The 19,859-nt window shown below is 39.7% G+C and overlaps 2 protein-coding genes across 2 annotated transcripts; one reads left to right on the top strand and one right to left on the bottom strand.

Moving 5' to 3' along the window:
• Nucleotides 1-3,747: 3,747 nt before the first annotated feature.
• Nucleotides 3,748-8,291, top strand: LOC125223821 (oligopeptide transporter 7-like). The gene is made up of 5 exons (XM_048127116.2): nt 3,748-3,938; nt 4,017-4,501; nt 4,595-4,692; nt 6,351-7,176; nt 7,389-8,291. Exons 1-5 carry the CDS (start codon nt 3,911-3,913, stop codon nt 8,178-8,180), a joined length of 2,229 nt encoding a protein of 742 aa, XP_047983073.1. The 5' UTR covers nt 3,748-3,910; the 3' UTR covers nt 8,181-8,291.
• Nucleotides 8,292-12,740: 4,449 nt separating this feature from the next.
• LOC125224514 (early nodulin-like protein 8) lies at nt 12,741-13,774 on the bottom strand. The gene is made up of 2 exons (XM_048127923.2): nt 13,336-13,774; nt 12,741-13,267 (listed from the first exon to the last, which is right to left on the bottom strand). The coding sequence occupies exons 1-2, from the start codon at nt 13,523-13,525 to the stop codon at nt 12,912-12,914; spliced, it is 546 nt and encodes a 181-aa protein (XP_047983880.1). The 5' UTR covers nt 13,526-13,774; the 3' UTR covers nt 12,741-12,911.
• Between the last annotated feature and the right edge of the window lie 6,085 nt (nt 13,775-19,859).

Below are 19,859 nucleotides of genomic sequence, written 5' to 3'. Positions count from 1 at the left end.
TGGGACAAACTAAAAAGGAAAACGTGTCATCTTAAGCGGGACGGAGGGAGTAATTTATTTTCTTCCGTGAATTTCCGCCTAAATTTCCGTCAGCTTTGACTGTACTGCGCAACGTTCGTAGAATAAACATAACTTTCTCCACAAAACTCCGATTGAGACGTGCAAGATATCCACGCGAAGCTCTTTCTAAGACGAAGATAATGGTATGAATTATGCACTGATTGAACTTCAAACTCGTTGGCAGAATGGGTTCGAACAGAGGCTGCTGCACCTTGGCCTTTTTGCACCTTTTTTCTATCTTTTTCTAACATTTATCAACAAACACATCAAAAATACCAAGTGTATAACATATACTCCCTCCATTCCATAGTAACAGGGGCGTTTTTCCATTTCCGTTCGTTCCATAGTAATAGAGTCATTTCCCTTTTTAGTAAAAGTCAACACATTTTCCACACCTACTTTACTCTCTCTTACTTTTTTCTCTCTTCATCTCTCTATCTTTTTCATTTTCCACTTGATTCTCTGTTTACTTAACTCACCTAACACAATTTTTCTTAATCTCCGTGCCAAAAAGTTTTGTCTCCGTTACTATGGAATGGAGGGAGTACAATTTAAGAACATAATTTGCATGATAGACATTTAAAACGAGTCAAATCTAACCTTAAAAACATGCAAAATCCGTGTTTGTCATTTATTGATTAATTTTATAATATAGATAACTAAAAAAGTAACTTTCAATTTTATATTAAATATACAAACTATATATTAAATTTTTATTAATATAATAATTGATAAATAAATTAAAAACTTCAAATTCACTAAAAAAAATATTTAAATTTCTAAAAGATGCACTAAAATTCCTTGAAATATCTCAAATATTTGTATTTGATCATGTTTATGATTGAGTTTAAGCATATAACTCAAATTTATCATAGTTAAATATTTTACATTGCATGAATATAAATAATTTTAATCATTATTTATTGGATTGATCGCATGTTAATATTATCGGTAGCAACCCGATTAACCCGCTGGGCTAGCCCGAAACCTGAGTTATTAGGGTTAGGATTGAACTTTTATAACGCGAAAGACATCACAACCCGATTAGCCCCCACCCGATTGACCCGCAACCTGAATAGGGTTTGCCCGAAACCCGATGGGCCGGCCTGATTGACATCCCTAATCGCATTCGTACTTATACTAAACTTTGATAGTCGGTTGAGATTTATCATTAGTTAACAAATAAGATAAATATTTAGTTTTATATGGATAAATAAACATGAGTTAGTTTTGGTAAATTAGATAAATAAAATATTTATTTAAATTTTATGTTTGATATATTGGTTTGGGGGAGTGATCAATTGCTAACTCATCGTTTAGTTGCTAATTACAACTAATTTAAGACCATAGGATTTTAGAAATCTTGTGGTCTACTCATATGTAATTATGTTTTTTATTTTTTAATATTAAAAAGATAATAGCAACTATCAAATTTAGGGTTTAGATACACAATGTCAATACAGTATATGAAATACATCAACACAAAGATTGTACAAGCATCATATTGACATATTATATGTCGTGTATTGATATAAAGTTGTTAACGAAATTTATGTAATTTTTTTTTTAATTTTGACATCGGAACATATGCAAGTGAGATCTCATTAGAATCCTTATCAAATTATCTTTAAAGTTATGAGATATTTTTCAAAAAGTTAGTTACGACTAATTTGTTTTAAATTGACATTAATACCCCTATTGACATTTTTTTATCGTATTGGCATTTCGGGGCTGATAATCTAGGCCCTTGATTTGAATATCTAATGACTATTATTTAATTGTAGTTAGCAATTAAGTATTGAGTTAGCAATATAACACTCCTCTATTGGGTTGTATATATTTAGTTTGAAGTGTAACGGAGTGTGATCAATTGCTAACTCTATCTTTAATTGTTAACTACAACTAATTTAAGACCATAAGATTTTTAGAGATCTAGTGATCTATAAATTGTCATGTTTAATTTTGTTTTGTTATTATTTAACTTTAAAAAGATAAGAAAACTATTAAAATTAGAGTTTTGAATCAAATTGTCAATTTAGTATACTAAACATATCAATACCCTTAAATATGTCAACATAATTTAACATTGACATTGTATATGCATCTAATTGACATATTATGGTAGTTATGTTGACATTCAACTCTTATTTGAAAAATATGAAAATTCAAAAAAAAAATTCAAATTTTGACATTGGAACATATGCAAGTGAGATATCGTTAGAATCCTTATAAAATTATCTTTAATCTATATATGTTGTGTAAAAAATAATTTAAATTGAGATAGTTATAATCATTTGAAATTTTGAGATATTTTAAAAAAGTTAGTTGTAACTAACTTTTTGTCAATTAATATTAATACCATTAATTGACATTTTTTGTACACGGTATTGATATTCGTGGCTTAATGGTCTTGTACCTTGATTTTTTAATCCGATGCATATCATTTAGTTATAGTTAGCAATTTAGTGATTAGTTAGCAATATAACGCACCCCGAAGTATAATCGTAAAAAAATACTTTTTAATATTTCAATAAAAAAAGATAGGTGAAAAATTTAAGGGTAAAAAGAAAAATTTAAGTTAATTATCATCGTTGAATTTTAATGTAGATTAATTAACCCACATGATTGTTTTTTCTTGTACATTAATTAACGCACCGACTTATTGGGTTAATTTAACACATTAAAACATAAAAATATGAGGCGGGCGGAAAACTAATTAAATTTACACACTACCTCCGTCGATGATTAAACGTCTAATTAATATATGATGGTTATAAAGAAAAGTGAGTACATAAAGCTAGTATATGTTAGGATTTTATTTTTATATATTAATTTTATAATAAAATATAAGTGAAATGTAAGATTCATTTATTAAATATAATCTAAATGAAATAAGATATTTACTGAAGGACGACGAAAATGAAAAAATGAAACATGTAATAGTGGAAGGATAGTACTAATTAAATAAAGCTAAAATAAATATTGTTATCATAGTGAAACATAGCTACCAAATGGACATGAAACAAGATATTACTTCCTCAGTTCCATAAGAGCATGTGCTCTTTTTCCTTAGTCCGTTCTACAGGATTATGCACTTTCTAAATTAAATTTTTTTTTCTATAATGAGATGTAATCCATTTTCCACTAATAATACTTTGATTATTTTTTCTTTCTATTTCTATTTTACTTTATTAAAATTTATTTCCAACCAAAAGTGCATAGGAGGATTACTAGCAATGGTAGTACTCCTATATGTTATCATCACATTCGTACCTATACCAAAGTTATACTCCCTCCGTTTGGCATTTGGCGACAATGGAGATATTTTTTTTTGGCATACAATTTAAAAATAATTATATTAAGTAAAAGAAGAATAAAATAATAAATGAAAAAGATTGACAAAAGAAGAAAGAATAAAGTAAGAATAAAATAAAAGGAGTAAAATAAACTAGTGGAAATGTGATGAACTAAAAAAAATGACTAAAATACTGTGAAACCTACAATGAATTTCTACTATGGAACACTTGTTTGTGCGAAGGAAAAAAAAGAACAGTGTCACAAATTGACAACTCATACATCGAAGTTAGTAAAAACAAGGAGTAATTATTAAGGCATGTAGCACATGAACATTTATTTATACAATAAACAACCACGTACAATAAGTCAATAGTACAAATTTCTCATTCTAATATCTACCCCCACACCAAACCAAATCAACTCAAACCAAACCTTCAACATCAATTTTTAATGGAGAGTAAGTAAGATAGGACAACAGCCAGCTGCTCATTGATTCCTTCCATATTCTCCAAGATTCTTCCTACACTTTTTTTCACTATTCTAGGCAACAACCATGGAAGCGGAAATCACATCCCCTCTCTGTAAGTCCACCTCCCCACCAAACTCAATCTGAATCTGCATAATCTTGTCATTGTGTAATTGCTACTATGTGTTATCAGTGCCGCCATCGACACAGAGTGATGAATCAAGCAGTAGTAGCAACGAGGTCGAGGTGGAGAACTCTCCGATCAAGCAGGTGGCCCTCACGGTGTCCACCTCCGACGACCCGACCCTACCCGTCCTCACCTTCAGAATGTGGTTCCTGGGGACTCTCTCGTGCGTCCTCCTCTCCTTCCTGAACCAGTTCTTCTGGTACAGGACGGAGCCCCTCTCCATCACCGCCATCTCCGCCCAGATCGCGGTGGTGCCGCTCGGCCAGCTCATGGCCGCCAAGATCACCGACCGCGTCTTCTTCACAGGGACCCGCTGGGAGTTCACTCTCAACCCGGGCCCCTTCAACGTCAAGGAGCATGTCCTCATCACCATCTTCGCCAACTCCGGCGCCGGCACCGTTTACGCCATCCACATCGTCACCGCTGTTAAGGTCTTTTACCAGAAACACATCAGTTTCTCCGTCTCCCTCATCGTCGTCATCACCACTCAGGTACGTATAAGTAAAGTTGCAAGCAATATATGATTTTACCCTAAAGCGGACAGTATCATACTAACGTGAATTTGACTGTGGTTTGAATGGTAGGTGTTGGGGTTTGGATGGGCTGGAATATACAGAAGGTATCTGGTGGAGCCAGCGGCTATGTGGTGGCCCGCTAACTTGGTGCAAGTCTCATTGTTCAGGCAAGTTTTTCTCTTTCCAATTCTGTTTTTTTTTTTTTTTTCTTTTTTCTAATTTTAGGTCGGACATACAACGTGACAATATGTGTATACAACTGAATTTTTACTTCTAGTGGTATTATGTTTTGGATTTAGAGGAAAATTATAGATAATTTAGTCAATTTTTGGGGGTTGCTAATTTTTAGAAGCAACATCCATTTGCATAACCAATTCTTTTCGTTCATTGCCAAAACGTCTTGTTTGGATATTTTGATGGTTTTTATTTATCGTCATTTTAAGTGTGACGGAATAGATAGATAGCTACTAGACGCAAGTTGCGTTCAAATTATTGAATGCTCATATTTAGACCACATAAATATAAATGCGGATAGTTGGGCAGGGATTCTTATCTAGCAGTACGTGACATGTCCTCTTCCACACATACATATAGAAATATCAAATATCCCCAGATTAGCTTTTGTTGCCAAGCTATAAAGACCTTACTTTTTGTTTTTGAGTGTTTTTTTTCCAATAAATATAAGGGTTTTTGGCTTTTTAAACCAAAACCTTTTCCCGAATTCCGGTTTTTCCCATAAACTATGAGATTTGTTTTTAAAACCATGAACTTTCATTTCGTTAGGATTTTTCCAACCCAACCCAAATAGCACATTTCTGACCCAAATAGCATAATTCAAAATGTTAAAGTTGTGTTTTGTTTATTCAAAAGTTGTCATTTGTTATGTAATAATTGTGACTGTACGTATTATTGTGCCAAATAGTATCCAAGTAATCAATTTAGTGACAAATATGATTAAAATTGACATGTAGACAACCCGGGTTACGTCGTTGACCCGCCAGGGGAAAATCCTAACCAAATGAAAGTTCGTGGTTTTAGAAACAAATCTCATAGTTCATGGGAAAAACCGAAATTCGAGGAAAGGTTTTAGTTTAAAAAGCCAAAAACCCTAAATATAACAATAAGCATTCTAGAATAGTTAGCCCAAAATAATTTTAAATCAGTTAAATTTTTGTTTACTAGTACAATTTAGTTTAAAACAAATATATATGCCGGTCTGTATAGCCCAGGAAAAAACTGAAGTTTAGGGAGAAAATGTTGCAAATTAAACGATTCCAATTAGACCAATCCCAAAATAGTCGTAGGCGCTGGCTCAAAATAGTGTACATTGCTATTTTGGAATATTTCATAAAATAGTATGCACCTCTATCTTTCTCTTTTAAATGGAGTAGTTCTTTTTTTATATATTTTAACCTCATTCTGCATACCTATTTACAAAAAGAATAAAACATGACTCGTTATGATCTCACCAATACCTACCTTAACTAACATAGAGAAATAACAAAGTGAGATCATTTTTCAGTAACACAAAGCACAGTACCTAACTTGTTTGAAAACTATGCCACACCATTACGTGCACTATTTTATGGGAAACAACCAATATCCCTTATTCTATGGTAAAAATTACACTATAATAAAATTGTCATGCACTGATATGATTTTGGTAGTACTATCAAGAATGAAGTCATATATAAACTTTATACATTCGTAGTGTAAGAATTAGTTACGTTCTCATATACATGTATATGTATATTGTGATTAATTGCTAACTACAACTAATTTAACTACCATAGCATTTCATTAATGTATCATGAATGTACAACAGGGCACTGCATGAGAAAGACGAACGTGAAAAAGGCGGCGTGAGCCGCACCCAGTTCTTCGTGATCGCCTTCATCTGCAGCTTCGCTTACTACATATTCCCAGGCTACCTCTTCCAAATGCTCACCTCCATCTCCTGGATCTGCTGGCTCTTCCCTCAAAATGTCCTCGTCCAGCAGCTTGGCTCCGGCCTCCACGGCCTCGGCATTGCCGCCGTCGGCCTCGACTGGTCCAGCATCTCCTCCTACCTCGGCAGCCCCCTCGCCAGCCCCTGGTTCGCCACCGCCAACGTTGCCGTCGGCTTCTTCATCGTCATGTACGTCGTCACCCCCATCAGCTACTGGTTCAACATCTACGACGCAAAGGTCTTCCCCATCTTCTCCGAAGACCTCTTCACCTCCTCCGGCCAGATCTACAACATCTCCTCCATCATCGACGACTCCTTCCACTTCGACGACGCCGCCTACCAGCAGCAAGGCCACCTCCACCTCAGCACCTTCTTCGTCATGACTTACGGCGTTGGCTTCGCCGCCCTCACTGCCACCGTCGTCCACGTCGTCCTCTTCCACGGAAGGGAAATTTGGGAGCAGAGCAAATCGAGCTTCAACGAGAAGGAAAAGGACATCCACACCAAGCTCATGAGCAAATACAGGCAGGTTCCGGAGTGGTGGTTTTGGTGCATTCTCGTCGGAAATGTCACGCTTACTATCTTCGCCTGCGAGTACTACAACGAGCAGCTTCAGCTCCCGTGGTGGGGCGTTGTACTCGCTTGTGTCATCGCCATCTTCTTCACTCTCCCCATCGGCATCATCACCGCCATCACTAACCAGGTTCTGTTAAAAATCTCTTAAATCTGGTCTCACATCGTTTCGTTAATGATTTTGTCTCATCTATATAAATATGAATAACCCTCCTTTATAAGGCCTTTGACCTGTTAGTGATTTTGTCACTCTAACAGGTTCTGTTAAAAATGTCTTAAATCTTATCCTACATTGTCTTGTTTATGATTTTGTCTCATTCATATAAATATGAATAATTACAGACGCCGGGGTTGAACATCATCACGGAGTACATAATCGGGTACATCTACCCGGGGTATCCGGTGGCGAACATGTGCTTCAAGGTGTACGGCTACATCAGCATGACGCAGGCCATCACTTTCCTCCAAGACTTCAAGCTCGGACACTACATGAAGATCCCACCAAGAACAATGTTCATGGCGCAGGTGGTGGGGACGCTCATCGCCGCCGTCGTCTACCTCTCAACCGCCTGGTGGTTAATGGAGACCATCCCAGACATCTGCGACCAATCCTCGGACAGCCTGTGGACGTGCCCGGGCGACCACGTCTTCTACGACGCATCAGTCGTGTGGGGCTTGATCGGGCCGAGGAAGATGTTCGGGGATCAAGGGCTGTACGGGGCGGTGAACTGGTTCTTCCTGGGCGGGGCCATAGCGCCGGTGCTGGTGTGGGCGGCGGCCAAGGCATTTCCGGAGCAGGAGTGGATTAGGCTGGTGAACATGCCGATATTGATCGGGGCGTGCGGGCAGATGCCGCCAGCGACGGCCGTGAACTACACGTCGTGGATCATACTAGGATTTCTGTCGGGTTTCGTGGTGTTCAGGTACAGGCCGGTGTTGTGGCAGAGGTACAACTACGTGCTGTCGGGGGCGCTGGATGCGGGGCTGGCGTTCATGGGGGTGTTGCTCTACATGTGTTTGGGGTTGGAGGATATTGGGATAGATTGGTGGGGGAATAATCTCGACGGCTGCCCCTATGCCTCCTGCCCTTCGGCTTCCGGTGTTGTGGTGCAAGGTTGTCCGGTTGTGTCCTAGCTCTCTATAGCCTTGCTCGGTTGTCTATGTTCTTTTCAATTTGTAGATTTGGTTGTGGTTGCTCATATTGCTTGATTCGTTCAGCTATATTATTACTACTTCCAAGGTCAATTATGGTAGTACTATTACCCCTTATATCCTATTTTTTTCATTAAGACCATCTCAAACTGTACTGCAAAACCTAAAATGCAGTAGAATAATATCTCCAATAGTATTGCAAAACCAATCCTATTATAGATTTTTAAAGAAAAAATACCTATCTTTAGGTTTACACTAAAAGTATACCAAAAACATTTTTCATAGTTTGAGTTATTGCATTCAAGTCTAAATATTTCATATTTATTAAAATAGAAAAAGAGAATGAAGAGAGATTAAAATACAGTGAAATAAAAAACTTACGGGAGAAGAAGGAAACGACTTACAGGGGAAGAAGGAAACGGCGGAGAAGAAGATATGAATTAACCTGGGTCCTATTCTAATGCTTATAGCACCCTAATCCAAAATCAAGACTAAATCTCCACCCTTGGATTTTAAAATGAGTGGATGAGATTAAAGCTCACAAATCTCAATAAATAGTAGACAAAATATCGACAAAAGGGTAATATCGTCATTATGTTATCATATGATAATTTTCGTGGGTGTTTTTTTATATCAACATTGTGTATTACAAATATCAACAATATGACATTAGAATATCAATACAAGGACAAGAAAATATCAACACATTTTTATTGAGATTGGACATGCATAATATTGAGATTTTGCCTACAATATATTGAGATTTTTTGTTGCATTTGTTGAAAAAAGCTACTTATCAACATGTACGAAAATTGAAATATAATTTATCAAATTTCATCACCCGAACATCGTCGGAACATATGCAATTGAGATCTCGTTGGAATCCTTATTAAATTATCTTTAATTTGATATATTTTTTGCGAAAAAATAATTTAAATTGAGAGAGTTACGTAAATTTAAAGATTTGAGATGATTTTGAGGAGAGAGAAAATAGTTAGTTATAATTACTACATTTAACATTAATACCCTTTTAATTTAATTAATAATTATTTAAATTTAAAATATATTACACTTGACATTATATTAACCACAAGATCTTCTAATCTAATAGTTGAAAATCGGTCTCAATTTGGGATTGGTAATTAGTTAGCAATTGATTACGTCCCGAATTAACCTAATCTAATTTTTTTATATTTAATTTAGCTATTAAATAATGGGCTGGCCCATATTAATATTATACTCCATTATTCAATATAATTGAATCTATTATTTACTAAGAATGAGCCGTTAATTTATTCCACCACAAACCCAATTTTATTATATAGATCAATAACGGTACAAATAAAATCTATAGAAACAATTATTTTATTAGTTAGTAATTAAACACTATACCGTACATTAATATTTTCAATCAAATATGCTATCATAAACAAAATAGTATTTTTATTATATTTAAATTTTCTAAATTTTATAATTTATTATTCAATGAATAATAGATTTCATATTTAGTTATATTAATTAATAAATCTTATATTATATTATTTTATTTTATTTAAGATCTTTACGAAGTGTGATGGGGTTAGTGTGTAATTTAGATAAAATATATAGGTATGATTGAAAAGTATAAAAAGTTAGTGAGCGAAGAATATTCTTTTGGGTTTGAGTTTAGTGTAAATGGTTGGAATAAAATCAATATTTAGTGTGAGATTTACACTAAACTGAGTTTGAGTTTAGTGGAATGATTGGAGATGCTCTAATGAACCGATTATACTGTAGGTGCCAATTGGTTGCTCACGAACTTAAGACAGAAGTCAGATTTATTTTTTCTAGAAATAAAATTAGTTTTTAAAATCATGAACATTAACAGATTTTGTCAATTTTCTAACTCGGTCAGCCCCTTCTTTCTACGGTAAACACATTTTGCAGCTCATCGTTCTTGATTTCAGCTTCTGCAATTCTGCTATTTAACTCAAATTTTTGAGCTATTGAAGAAGGAAAAGCGTTTTACCAATTAATTTGTGCTTCATTATCAACTTAACTATTAATGGAATATCCGAAGAAGCTTCCATAAGCCGATTCAAGTGTTGAAGGTATTCCATCTCTAGAAAATCATCCATTATTCCTTATATACCGTAGGTATGCAGCTAGCCATGCATAAAAGTTCTACTCCAAATAGATGAGTATACCATCACCTAGGTTTGAATCATGGTCGAAAACACTGAATTTAGAAATTGCACAATTCATTATAGTTCACTATTTTCATGATTAATTTTATAATTTATAAACCATAAGTTCATGGTTTAGGGAGCAATAGACCCTGATTAAATTAGTGAAACCTTGCGATTTGTAACATTACATGCACCAAATCTCAAAATATCGTAATAGCAACCACAATAGCGGCTAGCCCACCGGCTAGCCGATTCGCGTCGCTAGCCGGTCGGTTAGCCGAACTATTGGAATCGGCCAGCCGTGAATCGGCGAAAAAATCGGCGTGGGCTAGCCGATTTGAGGGCGCTGGCCGCCATTGTGGCGTGCCGATCGGCCAGCGCCCAATTTTCATTTTTTTTTAAATTTTTTTTTGAAAACCTATATATACGCGATTTTAGTTTCATTTTCATTTGCACCACTTGTTTTAACGAGTTTTCTCTCTCTCTAAATTTCTGTACAAGAGCAATATCGAGCAATGGACAACAACAACGAGTCCAGTCCGGCGACCAGCAGATCTCAGACTCCCATGGTACCCGTGGGATCTGGATGGGGCCAGATGCGCCCAGGGTTTAACGTCCCTTGGCAACAGTTGATGGGGATGATGGCGGGAGCGCAGGGGGGGGGGAACCAGGGGGATGCCGGGCGAGGTGCAGGCCAGCGGCGGGCAGGCAACGCCGGAGTGGGGAGGTATGCCCTAGATGCAGCAGCAGATGATGCAACAGATGATGAGGATGATGCCGGTATGGCAGGGAGGGGTGCAGCCCGGTATGCAGGGGTCACCGGGGGGGGGGGGGGGGACACGGTCTATCGTCCCTCTCTTGATTTTTTGACGGCTTCGTCTCACACGTCGACCCAAGTGGAGACGCAGTTCACTGGCGATGACCTTTTGTCATTGCATGAGATGGGGATCGATCCCGGGGAGCCGAACACTCCCGTTCCTTAGGGTCGGGCCGCGCCGAAGAAGAAGAAGACCAAGGGGAAGGGAAAGGTGGTCGGCGAGTCGTCGCAGCCCATTGTTCACGACACCCCCACGCGGAGGAAGTGGACGGAGGATGAGTACGCCGACGTGGCCAAGGCGTGGTTGTCAGTTTGCGACGATCCGCTAGTTGCGAACAACCTACGGGTGCCGGAAGGGGTGGGAATGCATCAGGTCCGCGGTCGGCCGATTTTTGGGGTTGTACGCCAATGCCCTCGGCATGCTGACTAGTGGGCAGAATGAGGAGGACGCACGGAGAATAGCGGAGAGTCAGTTCCCCTTGCCGGGGAAGTATAAGGAGTTCACCTTCTGGGAATGCTATGTGTTGCTGAAGGACTGTGAGAAGTTCCGGGCGGGGTGCGACGTTGGGTGGCCGAAGAAGCAGAGGCTGAATTATTCCGGCGACTACAGCGGCAGCAGCGGCGGATCCCACGACCTCCCCCGGATGCTGAGGAGTTTTCGTCCCCTCCATCCTTTACTCGTCGCCCTCGCCCGGTTGGCCAAAAGCGGGCGCAACGGGCAGCGAGGGGAGGATCCCCCCTATCGCCCCAGGAGGTCATCTCGGCAACCCCCCCCCCCCCCACCCACACGCAGTACACCTTATTCTCGCGTGCAAAAATGGAGGAACGGATGTACAAGGTCTTCCAAGAGTGGAAGGCCGCAACTGACCAACGGAGAAGAGGTTTCTCCACTCGATGCTCGAGAACATGCAGGTGGATTTGGATGCCACGAGGGCACTGGTGGGGGGTTCAGACGTGGGCTCAGATAACCCGGGTGGCGGCGGCGAGGACGGCGACGAGTAGAGAGTGGCGGGGCTCGTGTGTGGAAGCCCGTTTTTTTTAAAAAGAATCATGTATTTTTTTTTTATCTATGTACCCTTTTTTTAATGAAATGAATGAATTTTCTCGTATATGTCTTGTAAATTTAATTCCGTAATTTAATCGTAAATTTAATTTCGTAAATGTAGTTGTTTTTGAATTATTTTATTGCGGCTGGCCTAAGGCTAGCCTATTTGAGTAAAATGCTGATGTGGCAGGTGGATTTTTATTGCTGATGACGTGACAGAGAGAGAGTGGCTGACCTATGACTGGCCTATTCTTATTGTGGATGGTCTAATAGAAAAAAATGATAGGAAATGATATATACTCCATAATGGAACAAAAATGAAACGTTGAAGATGGGATAGTACAAATTTTGGCAGAAAACAATCTTAATTCAAATTTATTGGCATACATTTTCATATGGAGTAGTAATAAGAGAGTAGTAAATTGAGGAAAAAAAATTAAAATATCAGGTCCTCCAAATCCTAGTCCTATTCCAATGGTAAAAGTTTTTTTTCATAAAAAGAGCACAACAAATTAAACCGACACATCTTTTTCATTGAGAATTATAAGCTTCCTTTACATTTAACCAATAAAGAATTTCTCTTTACACAAAAATGTGTGCCGACAGATCTCTCAACTCTTTTCAAAGATTTGGTCCGTTTTCCGAAGAGTAAAATTGAATTATCAACAAACAAAATGGATGAATCAATACATAACAAGCGCAAGGGCAGCCAACAAAACTGAAGCCATGAAAGCCGGGATCTGAAGCGACGGCGATGCAGAGGCGGCCTGGACCGGAATGGCGCCGAAAACCGTGGGATAGGAGGGCGCAGAAGCCGGGTCGTCGTCTTCAACGAAGGATCCATTCCCAGAAACGAAAATGTGAAGCTTCTGAGATTTGGCACATCGGCCGCTGGTGAAGTAGAAATTGCCCACTTCTGTGATGTTGAAAAGGGAGTTGCCATTGTTCATGTACAAGATCGGATCTTTGAGGTTGCACCTCTCGTAGGATTCCTTTGTCACCTGGATCACTGAATCTTGGCTTGGAGGGTACAAGAAAACTGCACATTCACATTTAATTTAGGATTGAGACTGAGAGGGAGAGAGAGTTATATGATTGTGTACTTACATAGAGAATCTCCTATGTTGAGGCCATCGTATTTGGTGGCCCAATTTGTGTAGACTTTTGGGTTGGAAGAGGATGGAATGCCCCAAGCAGCTAAGCCTCCAACTTGGTAAGTGCTGCACAATACTTTGAATTGGATTGAGAGGAAGAATACAATTACGGTGTGAAAAAGATTTGATTTTGGAAAGGCCATGGTGTGAGTTGAGCTTTTTCCTCTATCAAATCTTGAGTTTGACAATCTAAGGAGGGAGGCGATATTAATGCAAGTGGGCAGATGGAATTTGGATTGAAGTGATTGGGATATGAAGTTAGGTAACCTTAAAGGCTCAATGTGGACTTGTTCAGTTGAGCCCAAATCGGATTTGGATCCCCCGCTTGTTCATTCAGTTACTAGTTATTGCTCCCTCCGTCTCGTAAAATTATGTGCATTTTTTATTTTCGTCCGTCCCACAAAATATATGCATTCCACTTTTGGAAAATTATATCAATTTAATAATATAGTTCCACTATCCACTAACACCACTTTAACTATTATCTCCTTCTGTCTCTTACTTTACCATTTTTAACTTAATTCTCGTGTCACATCCATTATTTATATTTTTATGGGACAAAGGAGTACTCCCTCTGTCCCACTTAAAATGAAACATTTGGAAATTGGCACGAAATTTTATGTAGTGTTGTTTTGTGAGTTGATGAGGAGAGAGTAAAGTCAGAAAGATGAAAAAGTAGAGATAGAGTTGTTTCCATTTTAGGAAACGTTTCATTTTTAATGGGACAAACAAAAAAAGGAAAACGTTTCAATTTTAATAGGACAGAGGGAGTATAATTTATGAATATATATATATTGTGCTAATAGCATCCTTGCTATAGCTGAATACAGAGCAGCAGGGTATCCAAATCCACCCAATATAGTTCATCGCCGGTGTAAGAAGCTTTTTTTATTGTTATTGATCAAAATGAATGGATCAAATTTTAATAATATGCTTCGCTTAGAGCATCCACATCGATGTGGACTAGCAATAGCCTAAACCCAGTCTAAAACTCCTTCTGCCACATCATCATGGACTAGCAACAGCCTAGCTAATGCCCGAGCCTAGCAACCGCCGAGCCAATGTCCTAGCCTAGCAAATATAAAAATGACAAATACGAAATAAAACATTCAAAAAAAACATAGAGTTGAAATAATAAATAAAATTTAAAAAAAAACAATTATATCGGCTAGCGACCGGTTAGCCGATGTCGTCCATGTCCTAGCTCTAGGGATTTTTTTTCGTCCTTGCTGTTAGCCGCACGCAATGGTGGACTAGGCGAACGCCTAGCTGCTCGCCAGTGGCTAGGGGGTTGGCTAGTCCACCGTTGGGGATGCTCTTAAAGTTTGTATAGTTTGATATGTGGTTTGAATGTTCTCAAAATAAAACGTGAAATTTAGTGGTAATTTAAGGCATAATGTGAACTTGTACAATTGTGCACTCGGGTCAATGTGTTAAATTCTTTTACGAGAAACAAATTTACTGAAAGTGCATCTCCCTTGTCAATTTCCTTTGTAATTGTAGGGCATTTCCGAAAAACAAAAGGATTTTTTTCCATGAGGTTTTTCATTAGTTTTTATTTTGTTTTGGAGGAGAATATTTATGTTCCAAATGGAGGAGGGTAAATAATTCAATAGATAGCACATGTTGGAGACACTGGATGCATCTCAACATCCCCAGCCACATTCTAAACAAGAATTGATCATTATATGCTATATAACATGGATTCATAAATTTGTGTGATAAGCTGAACATCAATCTATAACTACATGTGACAATCTAATCTCTGCTTGTGATGTAGTAGTAAACTTTCCTGATCAATGCAAGTAAATTTTAGTGATCAATGTATGTAAATTTTTAACTTGGGTTATCTTAGCAACGCTACTAGCCAACAATGTAACCAACAAGAATTTGTGTCATCGCATAGAAATGTTAAGCATTACCATCATCAGCCCTTAATCTCTATAGCAAGTTCCATTGAAGAGCATTACAAAATCAAATCAAGCATCTGACGAGATGAAGAAATCAAACACACAGTGATTGATCATTTACCATTCACTCACTCCAGTACTTTTCCTCAGCAACTACAACACTCTCCTTGCCAGCATCATCATCATCCACCAAGCTGGCCTTAAACCTCCTCACATCCTCCACCGCCGCACTCCTGAACAGCCCCACGTCCGCCGCCCCCGACACCATATGGTACCCCCTCCGCCGCAGCTCCGTCGCCGGATCGTGCGGCATCACGAACCCGGACAGATACGCCGCTTTCCCCTTGAGCACCGCCTTCTCCGCCCCTCGCAGCGCCTCCTTCACCTTCTTGTGCCCCGGGTCCCACAGGTACCCCATGCTGGCGCTCAAGTCCAGCGGCCCCATCTGCACGCAGTCCACTCCCTCCACCGCCGCGATCTCGTCGATCTTCTTCACCCCCTCCTCCGACTCCACCTGGCACATCACCAGCAGCTCCTCCTCGAAATTACTCAAATACCCCTCGTCGATCCCGTAGTCCGACGCCCGCACGATCGTGTGCGCCGACCCGCGCACGCCGTTGGGCGGGAACCGGCAGTACGACACGGCCTTCCGGGCCGATTTCGGGCTGTCGATCATCGGGAACATGATGCCCTGCGGGCCTAGATCTAGGGCTTTTTTCGCCCACGCGGCGGTGGATTCCGGGATGCGGAGCACGGCGGCGGTGTTGGTGGCGGCGAGGGCGTGGAGGCAGGGGAGGGCGTCGGAGATTCCGCCGTGGCCGTGCTCCATGTCCACCACGGCGAAGTCGTAGCCGGCGAGACCTGCGATTTCGGCGAGAGTAGGGGAGAAGGTGAGGAGGAAGATGCCATACAGAGTCTCGCCGTTCTTGAGGCGGGATTTGAGGGATCGCGGGGGAGATACGGCGGGGACGGCGGTGGAGTTGGTGGAGGAGTGCGTCAGGTGTTGGTGTTTGCGATTAGTGGTTAGGGTTTGTGGTAGGGTTTTTTGCTGAGAATTTGGGAGTGAAATTGAAGGAAAGTTGGAATTGGGGGTGGAATTAGCGAGGGATTTTCGGAGAGTGGAGAGTGAGGATGAGGAGAGAGAGGAAGACGCCATTACTGGAAAGTGGAAACAGTGACGAACTGAAATGAAAAGGGAATAAGTTTTAGCTCAACAGATACGCACTGGGAATACGGGTATCGGGTATTGGTTTACCCGTACCCAACCCGATACCCGACGGGTATTGAATACCCAATATCCAATTCTATAAAATTGGATATGAGATTGAATATTGAAATTTAAGATAAATCGGATATTGGGTATTACCCGAATATCCAATTTATTATTTAAATTTTTTTTTTAATTAAGTTTAGTCATTTTGGGCTTCAAGAGCTAGGCTAATTTATTTACTAATTACAACTTACTTGGTTAACTTTCTCTAAACTTATATAAATAAGTCAATCTCTCTTACTCTAGGCCACAGCTTCTCCAAACTCTCACCTCGTATTCATCCTTTGAAATAATTATTTTGACTTTTGAATTATATTATCGGTTGTTTCTACAATTTAATTAAATGCGTAACTTTTATTACTTTATTTACATATTGCATTACCAATTCTCATAAATGTAATCTTATACTTTAAAATAAAAGTGATCAATTTTTTTTAATTTTATACTACCAAATAAATGCAACATTAAACATATTAGTCAATTTAGATATTCTATATTTATATTAATATATAAAATTTGAATTTTTTTTTATTAGTTATTAACGCACGTAAAGAGTCGGGTATTTGGGTACCCGATAGGTCGGGTATGAATACCCGGGGCGGGTATTGGAGTACCCAAAAATATATCAGGTCGGGTTTTGGATAGACATTTAGATGATTTTCGGGTTTGGGTACCCGATTTTTTCAGGTCGGGTATCCACGGATACCCAAATTCCCACCCCTAGGCACAAATCCTCACTTTTTTTGTTTTTTTTTTTCCGAGTAAAGGCCAAAATTGGTATTTTTTGGATTTTGTAGTCTTGAACATATGGAAATTTGATCATTTTGGTCCTCCGTCAATATTTCCGTTAAAAACTAACGGTCAACAGGATTTAATACTGATTTGATGCTTAATATCAACAGGATTTACGTATTCTTAATTTGCTTAATATCAAGTATCAACAGTTCGAGATGTATATCCTTGTTCCCAGAGAGACTTTGATGCTTGCTCGATATGTTTCAGATAAAGCATAGCAGTGATAATCCTTCCTTTTTAAGCATAAGCAAAGACTTTTCCTACCTGTTGAAGCCCTTCATGATTTAGCACAAATTGAGTATTTTTCCAATCACTGTGAGGTGCAACTGGGTTCTCAACAGGCGGTGCTGTCAGATATCCAACCTTTAGATATGGCAACGGAAGGTGAGAAAATACAAATTTGTTCAGATGTAGTATTAATTGGACAAAGGATCTCCCAAATATAACTAGCTCCAAGAAGAAAAAATGAAGTGCAAAGGTAGACTAGCCAGCGCCCTAGCCGCCGGATGCTCTTAAAATTTGTATAGTTTGATATGTGGTTTGAATGTTCTGAAAATATAACGGGAAATTCAGGTGGTAATTTAAGGCACAATGTGGACTTGTACAGTTGTGCACTCGGGTCAATGTGTTAAATTCTTTTACGAGAAACAAATTTACTGAAAGTGCAACTTTCTCTTGTCAATTTCCTCTGAAATTGGTAGGGCATTTCCGAAAAACAAAAGGATTTTTTTCCATGAGATTTTTCATTAGTTTTTATTTTGTTTTGGAGGAGAATATTAATGTTCCAAATAGAGGAGGGTAAATAATTCAATTATTTAAATAAAAGATAGCACGTGGTACAGATGGACATGAATCTATAACTATAAGTGACAACCTGATCTCTGCTTGTGATGTAGTAGTAAATTTTACTGATGAATGTATGTAATTTCTTAACTTGGGTTATCTTATGATGTAGTAGTAAATTTTACTGATGAATGTATGTAATTTCTTAACTTGGGTTATCTTAGCAATATCTTAGCAACACTACTAGCCAACAAGTGTGTGTTTGTGTCATCGCATAAAATGTCAAGCATTACCATCAGCCTTAATCTCTATAACCAGTTTCATTGAAGAGCATTACAAAATCGAGCAAAACTAAATCAGATTGATGAAGAAACCAAACAAACAGTAATATCATTTACCATTTCACTCACTCACTCTAGTACTTCTCCTCAGCAACTACAACACTCTCCTTGCCAGCATCATCATCATCCACCAAGCTGGCCTTGAACCTCCTCACATCCTTCACCGCCGCACTCCTGAAAAGCCCCACGTCCGCCCCCGCCAACACCATATGGTACCCCCTCCGCCGCAGCTCCGTCGCCGGATCGTGCGGGGCCACGACCCCCGACAGATACGCCGCTTTCCCCTTGAGCACCGCCTTCTCCTCCCCTCGCAGCGCCTCCTTCACCTTCTTGTGCCCGGGGTCCGACAAATACCCCATGCTCGCGCTCAAATCCCGCGGCCCCATCTGCACGCAGTCCATTCCCTCCACCGCCGCGATCTCGTCAATATTCTTCACCCCCTCCTCCGACTCCACCTGGCACATCAACAGCAGCTCCTCCTCGACATTACTCAAATACCCCTCGTCGATCCCGTAGCCCGACGCCCGCACGATCGTGTGCGCCGACCCGCGCACGCCGTTGGGCGGGAACCGGCAGTACGACACGGCCTTCCGGGCTGATTTCGGGTTGTCGATCATCGGGAACATGATACCCTGCGGGCCTAGATCTAGGGCTTTTTTCGCCCACGCGGCGGTGGATTCCGGGATGCGGAGCACGGCGGCGGTGTTGGCGGCGGCGAGGGCGTGGAGGCAGGGGAGGGCGTCGGAGATTCCGCCGTGGCCGTGCTCCATGTCCACCACGGCGAAGTCGTAGCCGGCGAGGCCTGCGATTTCGGCCAGCGTAGGGGAGAAGGTGAGGAGGAAGATGCCGTATAGAGTCTCGCCGTTCTTGAGGCGGGATTTGAGGGATCGCGGTGGAGATACGGCGGGGACGGCGGTGGAGTTGGTGGAGGAGTGCGTCAGGTGTTGGTGTTTGCTATTAGCAATGGGGAGGGATTTTCGGAGAGTGGAGAGTAAGGATGAGGGGATAGAGGAAGGCGCCATTAGAACAACTCCAAGGGTAGAAGCTCCAAGGGGAGAAGGTAAATGGAAAAGGTATATTAGATTTATAGAAAGGTATATAGAAATGCAATATACCTTTTTAAAAATCAATCAACTCTAAAGATAAAAAGTATATAAAAAGGTATATCATTTAAAAAAAATGAAATAATAGTATAAAAGCATTAAAATAACATAAATGTAATATCTTCTCAAATATTTTCCCCTTAGAGAATAATTTTTTATGAAAAGAAGTAAATATGGTGGTTATATGATTTATCTCTCCATTGATGGAGAGGTAAAGATACCTCTTCAAAATGGAAAAAGGTATAATACCTTCTCAAATACCTCTTCCCTTGGAG

The sequence above is a fragment of the Salvia hispanica genome, chromosome 1 (assembly GCF_029641045.1).
Source record: "Salvia hispanica isolate PSC_SH4W2 chromosome 1, Shi_PSC_v1, whole genome shotgun sequence".
NCBI classification, from domain to species: Eukaryota; Viridiplantae; Streptophyta; class Magnoliopsida; order Lamiales; family Lamiaceae; genus Salvia; species Salvia hispanica.
This window is presented reverse-complemented; position numbering and strand designations above follow the sequence as displayed.